Raw genomic sequence first — 18426 nt, forward strand, 5'->3', positions numbered from 1 at the left:
GCTTGCACTCTGATTACACAACAACGTACTCGTATCCATCTTCTGTTTGATGATTGATCTTCACAGTGACAGTCTATAATAAAATTGTTATAAGCAAAACTAATAAAAATAGCATTTGAAACCGTAGTATGATTGCGTAAAAGTGTGCTGCAACTATTCTAAAACCGCGGTATGAGTCGTATGACTGCGTGTCACAGAGTAATTAGACAGTATTTGAAAAATTAGAAGAATTTGTGTGTGATCATATGTATGGGTGTTAAACAGGTAGTGCTCGCAGGTTGGCGGGTCCCACTTGACACGAACCTGAAAATTCAACATGACCCAGAACTGGAAAAGTGTGTAAAACACACGAACCTGAACACAACTCGCATATTGGCGAGTTGACCCGAACACCACCCGTTTGACCCAAAAGATTTTATATATTATTACTTTCACATATTAAAATTTTAAATTTATATTTTTACAATAAAAAAATACAATCTTATATAATTCAACTACATTTTTATTATAAAATCTTATGTCAATCTCATTTTTAGTTTTAAACTTTGGCATATAATACCAAACCAATATAACTATTACATAAAAAAACATTAATATAATATTATAAACAATAAATGGGTTAAACATGTCAAGCCGCGAACCTGCCAGGTTGATCCGAATACGACCAATCTAGCTAAACGGGTTCACGGGTTTGACCCGAAACTAACCCAAACCCGTTTATACCAAAAATACAAGATGCCATGAACAGTCAAGCAGCATCAGTTTTCAACAATTTAATATTCTTTTGTTTAAACTTTTTTTTTCTTTAGTTTTGTAGTTATTATCTCATAATATTATAATAACGTAACAAAGTTTGGTGCCATTATAATAAACCAAAAACAATATGTGTTCCAACAAAACCAGACACAATGTCAACAAACCTGAAATCGAATGGTCTTATGAATCGAACTGATCGGTGATCGAATAATATACGATTATGTTTTAAAACCCTTTTTCTGTTTCTTATAAATATAAGTGTTACGAGTTTTACTTTTAAGTTTTAACCTAATTGGTAAATATTTTATGAGAGTTTTTTACGATACGGTCCCTATGGTTTAGCATAAGTATCGAATATGGGGTCTAACGTTTTAAAGTAATAAATTTGGTTATTGAAGTTTTTATTTTATTACAAGCTGGGTATTAATGCTAACATTTTTGTTAAATTCAGGTGAAGTGAACAATACTTATAAAGGTATTTGAGAATTCCAATGGATAATGTTAACACACTAACAAGTTTACACGATTGCCAATGGGTATTGAGCTGGGTTGAGACACAATTTAACAATGGGGTATAAATTGGGATAACCAATAGTAGTCTCATGGTCATCTTACTTCGGATTTCCATGGTTGATGAAAAGTTGCATGAAAATGATGGTTAGTGAGAACTGATAGATTGGTTGGAACTAGATAATTGTGAACAACATTTTGTGTGTTAAAGCCATGTGAAAGTCATGTACTTTATTCTTCATTTAGATATCATAAATTAATTTTGTACTTGAACTTGGTAGAAAACAAAACAAAAAAAAATTGGGCTAATTAGAGTAGTGTGTACATGTTCATTGAAATCATTTTTCTTTTACTAAATCAACTTCATTAATTTCTATGTGAATGATTTTGTTTTTGTTGCGGATGATTTCAAAATATCAGGTAGGATGTCGGGTATTGAAGAAACCGGTTTCGGGTCAGTTATACCCAATATATCCGGGTAGACTTTACACCCGGATTCTTTTTGCACTACTTTCCATGCAACTTTTCAAGCATTGTTATGATTTAGACCTCTGACTTGAAAAAGGATCAATTAGTCATATTTGGGTTAAAATGGGCTATTATAACCAAATTTGGTTTGGGTCAAAGTGTTAACTTGCATCTTTCAAATTACAAGACTTTAAATTTCTACAATTTTCTTGAATATTTTGTGGATCATTGTTGCATGGAATCAAACGCTCAAAGCTACTATGGGAAGTTAGTGGATCAAACACGTTTTGAGCAACAATTATATAATTGCCGAGCCACATATGCTTTGAGCTAGAGGTGGGGAAAAAAACAGATCAACCTAGTATATCCAACCCGTGGGTTTGAACCAGGTTTTAATTTCTCATACAAACCGCAACCGGAACCGGTTTCACCTCTACCCGGTCAAAAATTGGACCCGATCCGACCAAACCCCGATAAAAACCGGCAAAACTGGTCAAAACCTAGTAAAAAACCCGACCATGAGCGTTGTGCACAATTACACATGACAAGTAAATAAAATCAGGCTTCAATTTGGCACAAGCACCATGAATGTTGTGCACAAGCACAATTGCACATAACATTAGATCTACATGACATAAATATTGTCAACTTCACTATGTATACCCACGATATCATACAATATGAAAGTTAAATAAGATTTAGTTCAAATATACAAATGTAAAAGTGGGGAAGATAATATCGAAACGTTTTACCTACAAACATATTTACCACCCATTAGACTAATTATATAATACTTACATTAAAAGGCATTCTAGACTTCTAGTGTAACATTCTTCTATATACACACACTTCCCAGGATAGCATAAGTTTAAACAAAGATAAAAAGATAAGTAGCACTCCCAAGATATCATGCAACATGAAAGTTCAATTGCTGGGTCCACTTGTCACATTATGTTGTCAAAAGTGTTAATACAACTATTATAGCCCGGGTCAAGCTTATGCTTGCTGCTGCGAGGCCGCTGGTTTCCGCCTCAAATTGATGGCAAAATTAATCTGCCTCTCATATGTGGGTAGTTTGTCTTTATAAATAGCTAACATTCCATGCTTAGGGATTTGTAAGAATTGCATGAAAAACTCCACCACATTTTTAAATTTTTTCAGTTTCTCAAGTCGCTCGTTTTCGGGCTGCTGAGGAAGAGAATTGTACTGGACAACAAAAGGTTTTCAACAAATGTCTTTTCTAAATGATTCTATATGGTTTTAAATAAATTGAAAAGATTACCAATTTTTATATGAGCCATTATCTTACCTCATGCAGTTTGGAAACGATTTTCTGGTGCATGTCATTCAAATCTGGCAGATACAGTTCCTTCATAGCTTTTATCTGTAAAACGTTGGAAAACAAATGATATTCAAAATACGTTATTCCCATTTAGTTGTTTGATGCTATTTGAAAAGAACAGTAATAACTGCAAAAACTTGAATGCACTATTTAACTGAAATTTTCAGTAACAGCTTTTTAACTCAAATAGATATAATCATTAATCAGTGCCAAAAAACGAAGAAGCAAAAGTAAGCTTTGGTTTAGAATAGTAGTGTTTAAATATGTTCAACTCGAAAGCAAATTATGCTTTCACTACTTTAAAACAATGTAAGATAAGTAGATAACAATAACATACAAGTATACAACACCTTTTGATATAATTCCTCTTGCCAATCATCACCATCTTGATTGCCCATCTGAGCTGTCAAATCAAGCAGGTACAGCTCTTTCATAGCTTTTATCTGTAATCAGTAGAAAGAGATTAATAATCCCACTCATAATTCATCAAAAGCATTTGTAAAAATATGTGATTCCCCTTTAGTTTCCCCTCGTTTTAAGTCAAAACTTCAAAACAAAAAAAAATCGCAAAAAATCTAGTATAAAAAAGAATGACAGCGGTTACACCCAAAAAATTTATATACGCCCTTGAAATTTTATCGATATATAGTATCACAAATATTTACAGCACATTTTAACTATGGTAAATTTTTTGTTCAACTCAAAAGCAATGTAAAAACCTCATGCACTTTTAAAAAAATGTAAGATAATTTACAGAACTTTTGGACACGCTTCCGCTTACCTTTTGATACACTTCCTCTCGCCAACCTCCGCTATTTGCTGTCGAATCTAAGGATACCGAGGGGTTTACGCTATTATGTAAAGCGGCAGAGTTTGAGCGTATAGGAAGTTCTAATCTAGTCTCCATAGTCAACATCATGAAGCATATCTTCCGTGTATACTCCGACTGCAAACAAAATAAACTACATATTATCACTTGTCCTTAAGAATTGCAAATCGTCATTCCATAAAAGTAAAAAGGCAATAACCAAAAGGTCCAAAAACTACAAAACCTGGCTTGTGGCAGCGGTATAAATCTCCTTTTCAACCCTCTCAGCTATTTTCTTAAGTTCCTTTAGTCTCTCGTATTCGGTGAATGGGAGATGCCTCTTCAAGGTATCCATTCTACACATAATAAAGTAGGGGTGAGCAATAACTGAACCGAAAACCAACGAAACCGAACCAAAACTAGCCAAATCCGAATTAACCGAAAAGTGGCTATTGATTATTTTTCGCACCCTTGGTTAACCGAACCGAACATTCATATTGTCATATATTTCTAGCTTTTATATCTCCGTTTCATGTATTTCATGTTTTATGCCACCCCTTCATGTATGTATAGCTCCATTTCATGTATTTATCCATCCATTTCATGTACTTCAAAGTTAAAAATTTTAGCCCAAAATTTGAATTTAGTTATTAACCGAACCGAACACCGAATAAACCGACCAATTGAGCGAAAACCAATTGTTGAGGTTAATAACCGAACCGTGCACACCACTATAATAAAGTACACATGTCACACAAAATAACACAAATATTTATCAAAAATTTCATGAAAGCACATAATTATACAAAATAAAAGCATAATAACCAGCAAATTCTGAAAGCAAAAAAGAATAAGAAGAAATGAGAGAATAATATAATAAAGTACATACAACTTGTTGACGATGGTTTTCCGTTGCAATTGATTCTTATTATTCCAGTCACTTGATTCCATACAATCACTAGTATTCGTCATCCTCTCTTCGCTGAATTGATTTTCAATCCTATTGTAACACGAACGAAATTATTAATAATAATAATAACAATTGACGCAAAAAGGCGTGTCGGCGATGAAGCAGCGTACCGGAGAAAACTGACAGACACAGCAATTAGAGGAACTTGCTTTGCTTGCGTCAGTTGAGAATGTAATAATTAAAAGTTTAAAATATAACGAAAACACAATTACAACTCCACGAACCCCATCCGGGTGTTCATTTTACAGTGTTACCCACGTCAGGTGCCAACTGACAGTATGATTTTCCTGTGAAACAATAAACTCAAACTCTGAGAGCAAACATAACGAACACCCAAAAAGTGAGACAACGAGGTTCTTTAAATTCAAAAAGTGAGATGGTCTAACACGCAAAAAAGTCGTTTTTCCAAAAATTGATGTTATCAATGGACTTGTGGACATATTGCAGTGGTCAGGAATTTCACTACCTCCCCTTTTTCATATATAGTTTAAATTTTGCAAAATGTCAATATACTGTATAGTTGTTTTGTAAAAGTATTTAGAATCATGTTCGTATGCTTAAAAAAATTATAAAAAAATGTTTAAATTCGTATTTCTTTTTTCTGTTGGACATACTATAATATCACCTCTTAGTTCTTTATTTTTTATCTCTTGATTTCGTAGTTACTAACAAAAATAACTTGTATCTAACTTTATTTGTTTTGTTTATTTGTATATTTAAAATAAAGAATTTATTTGTCTTGAAATAGCTACTTGACTTTGTTATTTCTTATAACTATTAATAGAATAAAGTATAATCATGAATTATAATTATTAATAAAAATTGGTTTCGGTTATATTGCTAAAGACCATGGGGCATTGTTTCCCCTCTTCACTTTATTTTGAAACCAACTCGTTTTTTCATTAGAGCTTATATCATAATATTCATGAAATAAATCAAACAACTTTGTGCATTTTGATTTTTCTTTGAAAAAAATGAAAGCAAACTAACAAGCCCCTTTACGCCTTTAGGCTTTAGCGCCCTACAAGCTACGATGTTTAACGCCCCAGCTAAGTGACGTGGCATGGGGTGGTATCATAGTACACTTGGTCTAATGACTAAAGTTTATAAACATAAACGGCGGTTTTCTCATACAAAATGAAAGTTTAAATAAGTGTTTTTATTTTAAACTTTTGAGAAATCTGCATTTTGTCTCCCTGGTTTATATCGACGCGAGATGGGTTAACCCCTGAAAAAGATTTTGCGAACTTTGTGTCCCTATGTTTCTCCGGCGGGTTCTTCTGACTCCTACCGCCAGTTAACCGTCCGTTGACCGTTGGTATTTTAGTAATAATACCAACATATTAAGGGTATTTTAGTAATCTTCTTTTAATAAATTATAAATATAATAATAATAATAATAATAATAATAATAATAATAATAGTAATAATCTACACATACTATTAAAGTAGGACACAATTTCCACATGGCACCATTCTAGGGTGTCCACATAGGATGCCATCTCACCTCCATGTCATCCATTTCCTTACTTAATCATTCCAACTCAGGAATTAAACCACATTTAACCCATTAACCCATATTAGCTTAATTTCTCGGTGGTCTTCATTATCCGTTAACCCATTAACCCGTAAATTCAAATACTGTATTTAAGTCTAAATTCTTCTGCTTACACTTTTCACAAACCTTAATGGTCGCTCTTAGCCTCTTATTTCTGCTTAATATTTCCAATCCAAGGTAAACTACAATAAATTAATTTCCGGCAACCTTATTATTTTTTCCGGTTATTCTTTCTTATAAGTTTTATATGTTTATTTTCAGATATAACTGATTTCAAAAAAATCAGTTTAGGTTGGTGACATGATACACGGTCATGAAGGTGATATGTGGACGTTTTAAGTTTTTCCGGTAAGTGTTGCCGGTTTATTTTTCCTATCATGTTTATAACGATGATTTTTTTTATATTTGTTTAAATACTTCATTTAACTTTGTTAATTAATCAAAATATGAACTTTCATGATTAATAGAAGTTTCTTTCTCTTTTCCGGTATACCATGGTCATTCTTACAATATCGTTTTTCCGGTAACACCTTTTAAATTTTCCTTCTTTTTAATTATTGTTTAAAACTCCATAATATATATATTAATTGTCTAATTTATTATTTCAGGATATTGTTCGACTCATCTATACTAATATCGCTTTTCCGGTATACCATGGTCATTATGACAATATCGTTTTCCCGGTAACACCTTTTTAATTTTTTGTTTTTTAATTATTGTTTAAAAGTTCTTAATATAATTATTAATTTTCGTTTTTATTATTTCAGGTTATTGTTCGACTCATCTATACTATTATCGCTTTTCCGGTATACCATGGCTATTCTGACAATATCGTTTTTCCGGTAACACGTTTTAAATTTTCCATTTATAATTATTTTTTAAAAGTCCACAATATAATGATTAATTCTCATTTTTATTATTTCAGGTTGTTGTTCGAATCATCTATACTAATATCACTATTGATGAAGACCGAAGTATTTGTATTTTTATTAAACATTCATGTATAGATTTAATTTATTCATGTATTACAATATTTCAATTTCATATATCATAGTTAAAAGTTAATAGTATTTGTTTTCGTTTTTTATACGTTGACTATCCTCAATTAAATATTTCCTAATTTTTGTCACTACCATCTATAATAAAATTCTAATTATAGAATTTAAACCCTAATAAAATAATATTATACATTGACTTTCCTCAATTAAGTATTTCCTAATTTGTAATTATAACGAAATAAAAATTAAATTAAAATTAAGTTAAAATTATTACTCTTTTTTCAAATTTAATCTATAATAATAAATTTCATAATTCAAATCATAATAATTTATTTAAAATTAAATGTTCTTAATCTATAAATAATAATACATAATACGGACTAACAACTTTACCAATTATAAATAAGTAAATCAGGTTATAGAATGTATCTATTGTATCTCTATATATTTTTGGTATATGATTTGAATTATAATTTTAATTTACAATAAATATGAATATTAATTGTTTGACTAACAGGTTTCCTTTGTATTCGTTTAATATACCGTAAAAAATGAATTGTTTCCTATTTAACATGTTTCCTTTTTTTTTTTCTAACTAACAATTCAAGGACATTAATTCCTAAAATCAATTCCACGAAACATCATAAGTTAGTCAAAACTGATTCAAATTACATTAATTCTGGTTCTAAATGTTTAAACTTATATTATTCTATGCAATTCAAATTTTACATATTATTTAATATATTTTATTTGATTTAAACAATATATGTGAAATCAAGTTTAAATTTAGTCCAAAACACATTAGTCAAAATAATTATGTCCTTGAATTGTTATATCATGTCAAGAATTATATTTTTCCATTATTCGAAACCTTTTCTATTTATATTCAATTTAACATAAATAACTCAATAATTTACACTATATATTCGTTCATTTCTTAAGCTTTCTAATCACCTAGAACAATTATAACCTCCATTGTTTTTCTTCATACAAGTTAATGTCAGTTTTCTTTTAATATTTTTTATTTATCTTTCACATTTTTCATTCATTATACGTTACTAATTCATTGTGTTCTTATTTCTTAAGGTCAATGGAGTCCCAGAAGTTTACGATGTTTCACGAGATTGATGTTATTAGATCTACTCCATCTACCATTAAGGTCAAATTGTTGAAGGTTTGGAGTGTCAAGGATAACATTAAACCTAATGAAGATTTCTTGATTGAGATGGTTTTTATGGATGAATCGGTAATGTTTAGTTTTACCATTTATGTTTATTATTTTTTGTCCCTTTTGTTATTATTTCAAAATTTGTTGTTTGTTTTTTTAAAAATCCAGGGTAACCGAATGCAGTCTACAGTATTTAAACAAGATATATTCTGTTTTAAACGTTATTTAAACGAGAATGCTACACTAACTATAGTCAACCCTAGCCTTGGATCTAATGCGTCTAATTACAAGGTTATCGACTGCCCTAATAAGTTAGTGTTAAACTCCAGTACCCATGTTAATCCTTGTAGCCAGTTTGATGGTCCTACATTCGGTTTTAAGTTTTACTCATTCAAGTCAGTTATTGATAAAGAGATCTCGTTGAAAGCAACTATAGGTATTATTTAAGTAGTTTATTTATTTTTATTTATCAACATTTTTTGTAATTCTAATTCTTTAATCCCATGTCTTCCAGACATAATTGGACATGTTGTTCATGTTTTTAAAGATAACAATTCTAATCTGTTGGGTATTATATTTTAGACCGACGCATCGAATCGTTACTCGTTTATAATAAGAAATTAAAGAAAGACAACAAGATATTATAACGAGTAATTGAAGCATTTGACGGGTGAAATATTATATTATGTTTTATTCCTTTGGTCTTATCCAAGTGGCGGTGGAGTGAAGACCAAGGCACAAGACTAGTATAAATAGATGATTTAGGTCATTTGTTTAGGTCATGTGTGCATTGTGAGATTTATTATTGTATTAGGAGAGTTTGCCCCCGGGAAGAGATCTCCCCGGGTGGCCGTTCCTTTGTATGTATGAATGTATGTATGAGTGTTCTTCATGACAATCATTCGGTTAATGAAATCATAATTCTACATCTATCTATTGTGTTTCGATTACATACAATTGTTCATCATACTTTATTGATTATTGTTAATCGAAATGATCTCTCCACATCCGTCCATTATTATCGTTCAAGAGTGAATACGTGTTACGATCTTAACCAGGATCCGAGCTCCACCGTTAATACCGATTATTCACGCTTCCGCACCGGGGCTCGGTTCTCACAATTGGTATCAGAGCGAGGTTACCGAATCGTTCAGCTTAACCGCTGAACTTGATTCATTTCGCTCTTGAATCCGCCATGGACGTTAAACTTGAAGTTCGTTGATGTTTTTATGGGTTTTTACATGGATTTGAATGAACTTTGATGATTGAAGGATTATACATGTGGATTGATGTTTGGGTTGATGATTAGTTCGGAGATTTAACATCAATTTCATGTTTATATATTCAGTTTCGTCCAGATCTACTGATTTCGGTTCGTTTTCGGTCGAACTCGTTTATATCGATGTTCTAGATCTGAGTGTTTGATGAGATTGATGATAATTTGGTGTTAGAATGATGATTTCGTGGTGATATAGACTGATTTCAATGCTTAATTTCATGTTGAATGAGTTCAGTTTCGGATCCAAGAATTTAGGGCTCATATGTTCAAATTTTGGGGAAAATGGTTATTGGCTGGGTTCGAGGTGATAATAATTTAGTATTCAATAAGGATCCTCATGAGCAGATTGGGTGCAAATGTTCGAACATGCAGACACGTGTCAAAGTTACAAAAGATTAAGTGTTCGAGCCCTATTGTGTGTTCGAATTGATTGTTGCTGGTTGAATATTGAACTTGATACTCGAACAATTAGCTGATTTTTTAGTGTGTTTAGTTTGTTCGACTACTGATTTGGCAGATTATTGTCACGAGCTGTTACGATTATTGTTCCAACATATGCTGATATGAAGAAGATTCACTTGTTGCTGCTGCAGATTGTTATTATCATTCATAATCTGATGATGCAGCGGTTGTTTAGTCTTTTTGAAGCTGGTACAAGTTAGACTGGAAATTGTACATGCTGCTGAAGGAGTTTTGGCTGGGGCATTCGAGAATTTGCAGCTGCTGCACGAATTTATTCAAGGGTAATATTGGTATATGTGGTTGCTGCACTATTATCAGCTGCTGTTAATAAAGCCCTGTGCAGTTTGGTGACGTTACTTTCGAGGGAATTTTGGGGCATTATAGCATTTAAAATGGGCAGCTGAGTTGTGTGTTTACGATGGTGTAGATGGCTGTTGATATATTATTCATTCACGAGAAGATGCAGAAATATATGGCAGCTTGTTCGAGAAATGATTTCCTGGTAAGGGCTGGCACAAACAGTTTTTGCTGCTGCACGCTCGTAAAGGATGGTTAATATATGATGTCTCGATCGGATTTGCTGATATTCAAAGACATTAACATCAGCCGCTGTTTGTTGTTGATCTCATTAATGTGTGCGGTCTGTTCAGTAATTCTGCATAATTTTCAAGGGTTGTTTGGTAATTGATATGATGGTGCTCGAATAGATGTTGGCTTATTGTTATTCATGAACAGATGCTAGTAAATAAACAGATGATACGGCTTGCTATTGAACAAATTATTCACGAGCATACGTGTTCGATTTATTTTCCGATTTACAAGTATTTCACTGCTGCACAATTTTTAAATGGGGATGAATGAAGTACTAGTTGCTGTTGCACTATTAACAAGTTTTGATATTTCCCGAGCACTTAAGAGTGCAGCTGCTGATACATGTTTAATGTTGCTGATTTGTATACACGAACAGATAATTCAGCATGTTAATTTCTGAAATTTTGTAAATGATACGAAGGTCCTAAAGAGTTGTTGCTGTTGATGTTTGTTGTTGATCTTTTTGCTACTGCTGCACAATTTCTGGACTAATATGAGAGCTGAAAGTTGCTGATATGTTTATTTATTAATACTGCAACAGGTCTTCATGGTCGATAACTGATTACGTGCAGGGGTATGTTGGTAATTTGCTCATTGAAACGAGTTGAATGTGCAGAAAAGGTAAGCATTGATTATCCGAGCACACTTTAACTCCGAGCACATAAGCCTTTAAAGCCTCGAGAACAAAAGGATGAATTTTTAAATCTTCGAGCACACAAATCAAGCACTAAGCACATACTTCAAGCCCCAAGCACACAAGGATAAATCCTTTATTCTCGAGCACATATTTAAATTCTTGAGCATGTCTTGTGAAGGTTTGTAAAGAAAATGTAAAGGCATATTCACGAGCATGTCCTTTGCTCGAGAGAATTTCCTTTTCTCGAGAGCATGTCTAGTTGACTTTCAAAAGTCAAACGGGCCAAGATGAACAAAATGATGTATACTTGCTTATCCGTTGACTTTTTGACCATGTGTTCTTAATGAAAGATGTTTGCCCAAGTATGAGTGACCGTTTGGAAGTGACTTTTCTGGTCAAATCAGCCGTTGACTGTGTCGGGTCAACGAGGGGTATTTCAAGAGTTGATCATGTCAAATGTCAACTTTCAACCACAAAAGGTATCTTTTAATGCGTTTATTTTGAATATTTATCAACAATTCTTGATATGGATGGTCAAGATTGTTTGAATTAAAGATGTTCACCCGCACTTGATTTAAAGACACATTCGTTTATGACATTGCAACAAAATTGGGGGAGAAAATTTACATGAAATTTCATTGCAAATTTTGGTAGAATCAAGTGAAAGACTCACTTTAAAGAAAATTTTGAGTTTATTTCCTTTTACGGTTTCGGATTAACTCGTAGTTGAACATTGAAGTTTGAATCCTCGATCTTATGCCTATACAACTATATCCGAAAGAGATAAAGAGAAAATGATTTGAAATGAAAAATGGGAGACGCTTATTGTGAGGGGGAGAATTTCTATGAATGGCATCGGGTTATGAGGTGATCGTGAAAGTGATTCGATGGCATCGGTCTAAGGGGGAGATTTTTGGGTATTATATTTTAGACCGACGCATCGAATCGTTACTCGTTTATAATAAGAAATTAAAGAAAGACAACAAGATATTATAACGAGTAATTGAAGCATTTGACGGGTGAAATATTATATTATGTTTTATTCCTTTGGTCTTATCCAAGTGGCGGTGGAGTGAAGACCAAGGCACAAGACTAGTATAAATAGATGATTTAGGTCATTTGTTTAGGTCATGTGTGCATTGTGAGATTTATTATTGTATTAGGAGAGTTTGCCCCCGGGGAAGAGATCTCCCCGGGTGGCCGTTCCTTTGTATGTATGAATGTATGTATGAGTGTTCTTCATGACAATCATTCGGTTAATGAAATCATACTTCTACATCTATCTATTGTGTTTCGATTACATACAATTGTTCATCCTACTTTATTTATTATTGTTAATCGAAATGATCTCTCCACATCCGTCCATTATTATCGTTCAAGAGTGAATACGTGTTACGATATTAGCCCGGATCCGAGCTCCACCGTTAATACCGATTATTCACGCTTCCGCACCGGGGCTCGGTTCTCACATAATCTGAGAGATGTAAAAAGAAATGCAAGATTAACTATGGAGGTTTCTGATATCAGGTAGATGTATTTCATTAATTTATATGTCAGTTTGTATTAATATTTCTTAATTGTGGAACACTATAAAATTTTTGTTATAATATTTTTGATTTTTACAGCGGTGACAGTGTTTACGTTACTCTTTGGGGTGATTACGTATCACAGTTCTCTAAGTATGTTGTTGACCATTTTGATGAATCACATATGATTATTCTCATGCAATTTGGTAGAGTTAAATACCATAAAGGTTTGCTTTTTATTTTTAATATCTAATTAATTTTTATTGGAGACTTTCTTATTTTAATATCATAATGACTATCTTGTGTTTAAATTTTTAGAGAAACCGTATGTGTCTAATTCCTACGATTCTGATGTTACTCGTGTGTTCCTCAATGATAGTATTTCTGATATTGAAGATTATAAAACACGGTAATATTATTAAGATATCTCTTTATTTGTTTATTCAATAATTATTTCCTTTGCATTTCTAAATCCTTATAAATTTGTTTTGCAGTTTGTTTGAATTTTTAGAGTTCAATGTTGATGGTGTTGTTCGTAGGCCTATTCCTGTAAAGTTGATGTCTACTCTTGATGAAGAGTTTCTGATGGCTACATCATTTTTCAACATTTGTGAAATTTGCACTATATTGCAGGTATATTTTTATAATAATATATAATTATAATTTATATCTTTTAACATAACGTTATGTTATCTTTTTTTATTGATTTATTTAAGCCAAAGAGTATTATAGTACTCGGGACCATAAAGGCGGTTTGTTCGGATTCAGAATGGTACTATGTCGGTTGCAATAGTTGTAGTCGTAAGGTGATCGTGACTGCGGTGGAAGGCGAAGATGTTTATGAATGAAAGAATCAGAGATGTAACACTTTGGGTGTTACACCTACTCCTAGGTATATTTTATATTGTATATGTAAATATTTTTTTAATAATAAATGTTGCTATGTTGTTGATTAAAAAAAATATTTCAGGTTTAAGATTAAGCTAAGAGTTCAAGATGGCAGTGGTGTTGTTTCGTTGACCCTTTTTGATCGGGATGCCAAACTTATTATCAACCAAAGAGCATCTGAATTGCTTGCTACTAAAGATGAGGTTATGTTTTTATGTATTCATATTCTACTGCTTAATGTTTTATTTATATAAAACACTGTTTATGTAACACATGTTTATATTATAAATTTTTAGGATGATGTTGGGCATAGTGGATTTCCCACGAAGTTGAACTGTTTGTTAGAAAAGAAGTTTGCTTTTAAAGTTGAGATTGCCGATTTCAATTTTAGGAATAATGTTGAGGTATACGGTATATCAAAGCTAACAGACGATCAAGAAATAATTTCTTCTATTGAGAAAAGACTAATGTCTGAGTTTATAGTGGTAAATTCATATGCCTTTAACTTGTATCAACTACATTATTGCATTATATTTTAATTCTTTTTATTATATTTTGTCGCCTTCTGATTCTGGATCCCTAACTTTTGGAAATTCTTTAACTGATCTTCAGTCTACAAGTTCTGCTTCTTTAAAGGTTTTTTCCACTTCTATATACTTTACATTATTTGAGATTTTTGGTTTGTTTTTATATTGTTTACACCTTTTTTTAGACAGATTTCTGATAACAAGACTCCAGTTTCTTATCGTTTGGTTGATGATGAAGTGAATGAGATCAAAATGTCAAGTAGCGATTCAGATGACAAACTGAAGCGTAAGCTTGTGGATGTTTTTTAGGGTGATCAACCATCGGGATTTTCTTCTACTAAGTCTAAGATAAGCGATGTTCAAGATGATTCTGAGTTGGTTAGCGTTGTTGGATCAAGCAAGGACGGTGTTAAATTTCTTACTACGAAGGTCGAGAAGTGACTTGAAGATTTCATTTTGGTGGTGTTTTTGAAGACTTGATAATTTTATTTTATTTACGTTTTAGTAATTAATAATAAATACACCCGAGTGTGTTCGGTGTTATTTATATTTTAAGACTTCATTTTGGTGGTGTGAAGACTTTATCTTTCGGTTTTGCTTTTATTTACATACATTTCTTATTTATGATGGTGGTTTTTAATTTCTTGAATTTATCCTTTAACTTATTTTGGTTTTTTTGTTTATTGCAACTCATATATTTTAGTTTTAATTTTATTATTTTACGTTTTTAAAAATTTATTTATTTAAAATTTGGATTACATAATTCAATATTGACTATAACAAATGTATTCAATATAGACTTAAAATAATATAATTAAATTCTACAAATATTAAAGTTTAAGATAAGATCAATATAAATACCATAGATATTATATATAGGTTATAATATTATATTCCAAGATTAGAAAATAATGTTTATATTTTCAAGAAACCCGTTTACCATTTATTTACCCGGGTTAAACCGACTTTTGGTTTGATTTATAACCAATTTTAAATTCTTTTTACTCTATTTCAACTATCCGATTAATATAAAAAAAAACTTTTCGATTTTCTTCCGTGTTTTGAAGGTAAGTTGGTTACTTAAACCCTAATTATTGTTTGATTTTATTCCCAAACACTATATTAATAGATTTTTGTTGATTAGTACACATATTTGTTCATCATTTACTTGAATTTCATATATTTGTTTTTATTACTGTATAGCTAATTACCAATAATACTGATTAATCAGATGATTTATCCTGCATTAGCCGTGTTTAATCAACCATTCGTTGAACATATGGTCAGTATCTACTGATTAAAGATGTCCGGAATGCCAAACCATCGTTTTTTACTTAAGGTTGGAGTTCCTATTATGTTACTACGAAATATTAATCAGAAAAAAAGGGCTGTGCAATGGAACTCGACTACAAGTTGTTAGTTTGGGTAAACGCGTCATTGAAGCTACGGTTGTTTCTGGTACTAATATTGGATTTCATACTTTAAAAGGAGACAGTTTCCTATATCGGTTTGTTTTGCAATGACTATTAATAAAAGTCAAGGACAACTTTTATCGCGTGTTGGATTGTATTTAAATGACCCGGTTTTTACCCATGGCCAGCTTTATGTTGCTTTGTCTAGAGTGAAGACTCGCGAAGTATTAAGATTGTTTTATTATATAAGGAATCCAAATTGATTAGTGAAACCAAAAATGTTGTGTATAAGGAAATATTTGGAAACCTTGTATGAATTTTTTGACAATACTTTTTTGTTTACGTTTGTATCTTTTTAAATTTGTTTAAGGTTTTTTAATAAAAGGATTGTATTATTATAATGTTTTGTTTAATTATAGATACATGTTTGTATGTTCAATTATGTTTAGTTGTTTATGGTTTTTGTAGTATATCTTTTATGTTTTTGAAATTTAATTTTATAGACTTTTATTTATAGCTTAATATTATACTGGTTTATATATATATATATATATATCCAAAATATATGTTATATACATTTATAGCTTATCAATTTACTACATTTAATAAATAGGAGAATAGGTTAAATGTTCATCAATAGTTTATTGAATATAGGGATAATCATGAGTTTTATGGATTCAATAAACCGTCATTTTTATTATTAATTAAATAAAGACTCTTTGGAAGATAAACAATAACCATAACTTATTCAATAATCAGTTTCTTAGAAAACTTTATCTCTTCCATCATCTCTTCCATTATCTTCAACAATGACAACAATTGTTTCTTGGAAATTTTCATCCGAAACCAATAATTATCAGTTTATTCTTAGTGATCTGTCTACAATCCATAAGCCCTCTATGGAATCGGTTATGTCTTTTAGCATTCCGTTTAAGTACCAAATAATAGGATACGGAAACCGCAAACAAGTTAATAACGATGAAGAGAGAGAACCATTGAATGTTCTAAATGAAGAGATTTTTCAACATGAACAATATCTACTTCCTTTTGTCAATGTTAGGGAGTGGTTTTATTATCCTATGCAAAATAATGTTATTATCAAATATGTGAATGGTCAGCAAAAGACTGTTAATCCGAAGTCCATATTGAAATCGAATGACATTTTTCTTTTAAGAGATTTAGATTTCTTGAAGCTTTCAAACGTTTTTAAAGCAAGAGCACATTTGGATTTGGAGAATGAGGTGGCTGAGAAGGTTAAATGGTTGTTAGGTTGTCAAAATTATGAATCCGATTTTGATGATCTTCAAAGCTATTTTGGTTCTTCTTAAGATGTTTAAGGTAAATCAGATCACATATGTAGTTAGATTTTTGATAAATATAATTTTTGACTTTGCTTTTTTACTTTATGTTAGCAGTTTACTTCATATACATAGGCTTCTAAAAAAGTACAATACACACCTATAACAGTTTGTTTTTTGTTTTGTCAGGTTGTTATGACAGTTTGCGATTTTTGGTGGGTTGTGATGTAAGTTCATTTTTGGTAAACTTAAAATCCACATGTTTATATTTTCTTTTAGATTATACCTTTTATGTTTATATTTATTTTGTGTTAGCATGAAGATTGTATTAACATTATTAGATTTTTAATTATTTGGTATTAGTGATTACTTTTAATATGTCTGTCTCTCTAATATTATATTTCAATATACTTTGATTTGTAATTACCAATTTGAATAAATTTTTTTTTGTTTCTGGTTATAAACTTAGGTTATAAAATTGTTTTATTTTCTTTTGACCTCAACATAGTAGCTATATATTTTAGATATCATCCATTCATTATATATACATTAACTTTTTGGTTTAATTCTTAATAATGTTCCATGGTTTTTTTATACTTTTCAGGTGGTTAAGGTGCATGGTTTTGTTTTGGACGGAAGTTTTCAAGGTCATCCTGTTCAATTAATGTTAATATCTAATGGTTTAATGTGGTTGATAAGACAATGAATCGTTTGTTTCTATTAGGTGATTATTTATACAATGGTTTGGTGTACTTCTTTTTGTGGATGTTTATGAATGTTTATATAGCATTATATGTTATTATATTTTGAATGTTTATATTTCGTTATATATTATTATATTGTATGTTAGTTTATATACATTGTATTATATATCTAATATCAAACCGGTTTTAGGTACTGATGATTTTGTTTTAGGTTGCAAATTTTGCCTATCATGTTGGTATGGCAACGTTAACATCTAATTAGTTGTAATGACTTTTATTATAAACTTAAGTTTGTGTAATTATTAACAGTTTATGTAGACTATCTTATTAACTATATCTCCAATATAGATAAATACTATATCTTTTTGGGTTCTAAATTTAATGATATATTATTTTTGTTTATATATATATATATATATATATATATTATGATATTATATGGTAGTTTATATACATTTTTTATGTATCTTTTTTTATCTTGTATTTATAGTATAAATTATTAAACATGTATGTTTTTAATTATA

General features: G+C 30.9%; 2 protein-coding genes across 2 annotated transcripts; one reads left to right on the forward strand and one right to left on the reverse strand.

Moving 5' to 3' along the window:
• Positions 1 to 2399: 2399 nt before the first annotated feature.
• LOC143602767 (uncharacterized) lies at positions 2400 to 5007 on the reverse strand. The gene is made up of 7 exons (XM_077079770.1): positions 4965 to 5007; positions 4774 to 4884; positions 4129 to 4240; positions 3858 to 4022; positions 3427 to 3519; positions 3044 to 3118; positions 2400 to 2940 (listed from the first exon to the last, which is right to left on the reverse strand). The coding sequence occupies exons 2-7, from the start codon at positions 4854 to 4856 to the stop codon at positions 2731 to 2733; spliced, it is 738 nt and encodes a 245-aa protein (XP_076935885.1). The 5' UTR covers positions 4857 to 4884; positions 4965 to 5007; the 3' UTR covers positions 2400 to 2730.
• Positions 5008 to 13054: 8047 nt separating this feature from the next.
• LOC143602766 (uncharacterized) lies at positions 13055 to 14797 on the forward strand. Its single transcript, XM_077079769.1, has 8 exons — positions 13055 to 13074; positions 13173 to 13300; positions 13392 to 13482; positions 13568 to 13706; positions 13790 to 13845; positions 14044 to 14164; positions 14258 to 14446; positions 14678 to 14797. The coding sequence occupies exons 1-8, from the start codon at positions 13055 to 13057 to the stop codon at positions 14795 to 14797; spliced, it is 864 nt and encodes a 287-aa protein (XP_076935884.1).
• The last annotated feature ends 3629 nt before the right edge of the window (positions 14798 to 18426 follow it).

This window comes from Bidens hawaiensis, unplaced genomic scaffold, assembly GCF_021521415.1.
Source record: "Bidens hawaiensis isolate Kalapana, Puna unplaced genomic scaffold, B.hawaiensis_p1.1 tig00059811_1, whole genome shotgun sequence".
In the NCBI taxonomy this organism is placed as follows: domain Eukaryota; kingdom Viridiplantae; phylum Streptophyta; class Magnoliopsida; order Asterales; family Asteraceae; genus Bidens; species Bidens hawaiensis.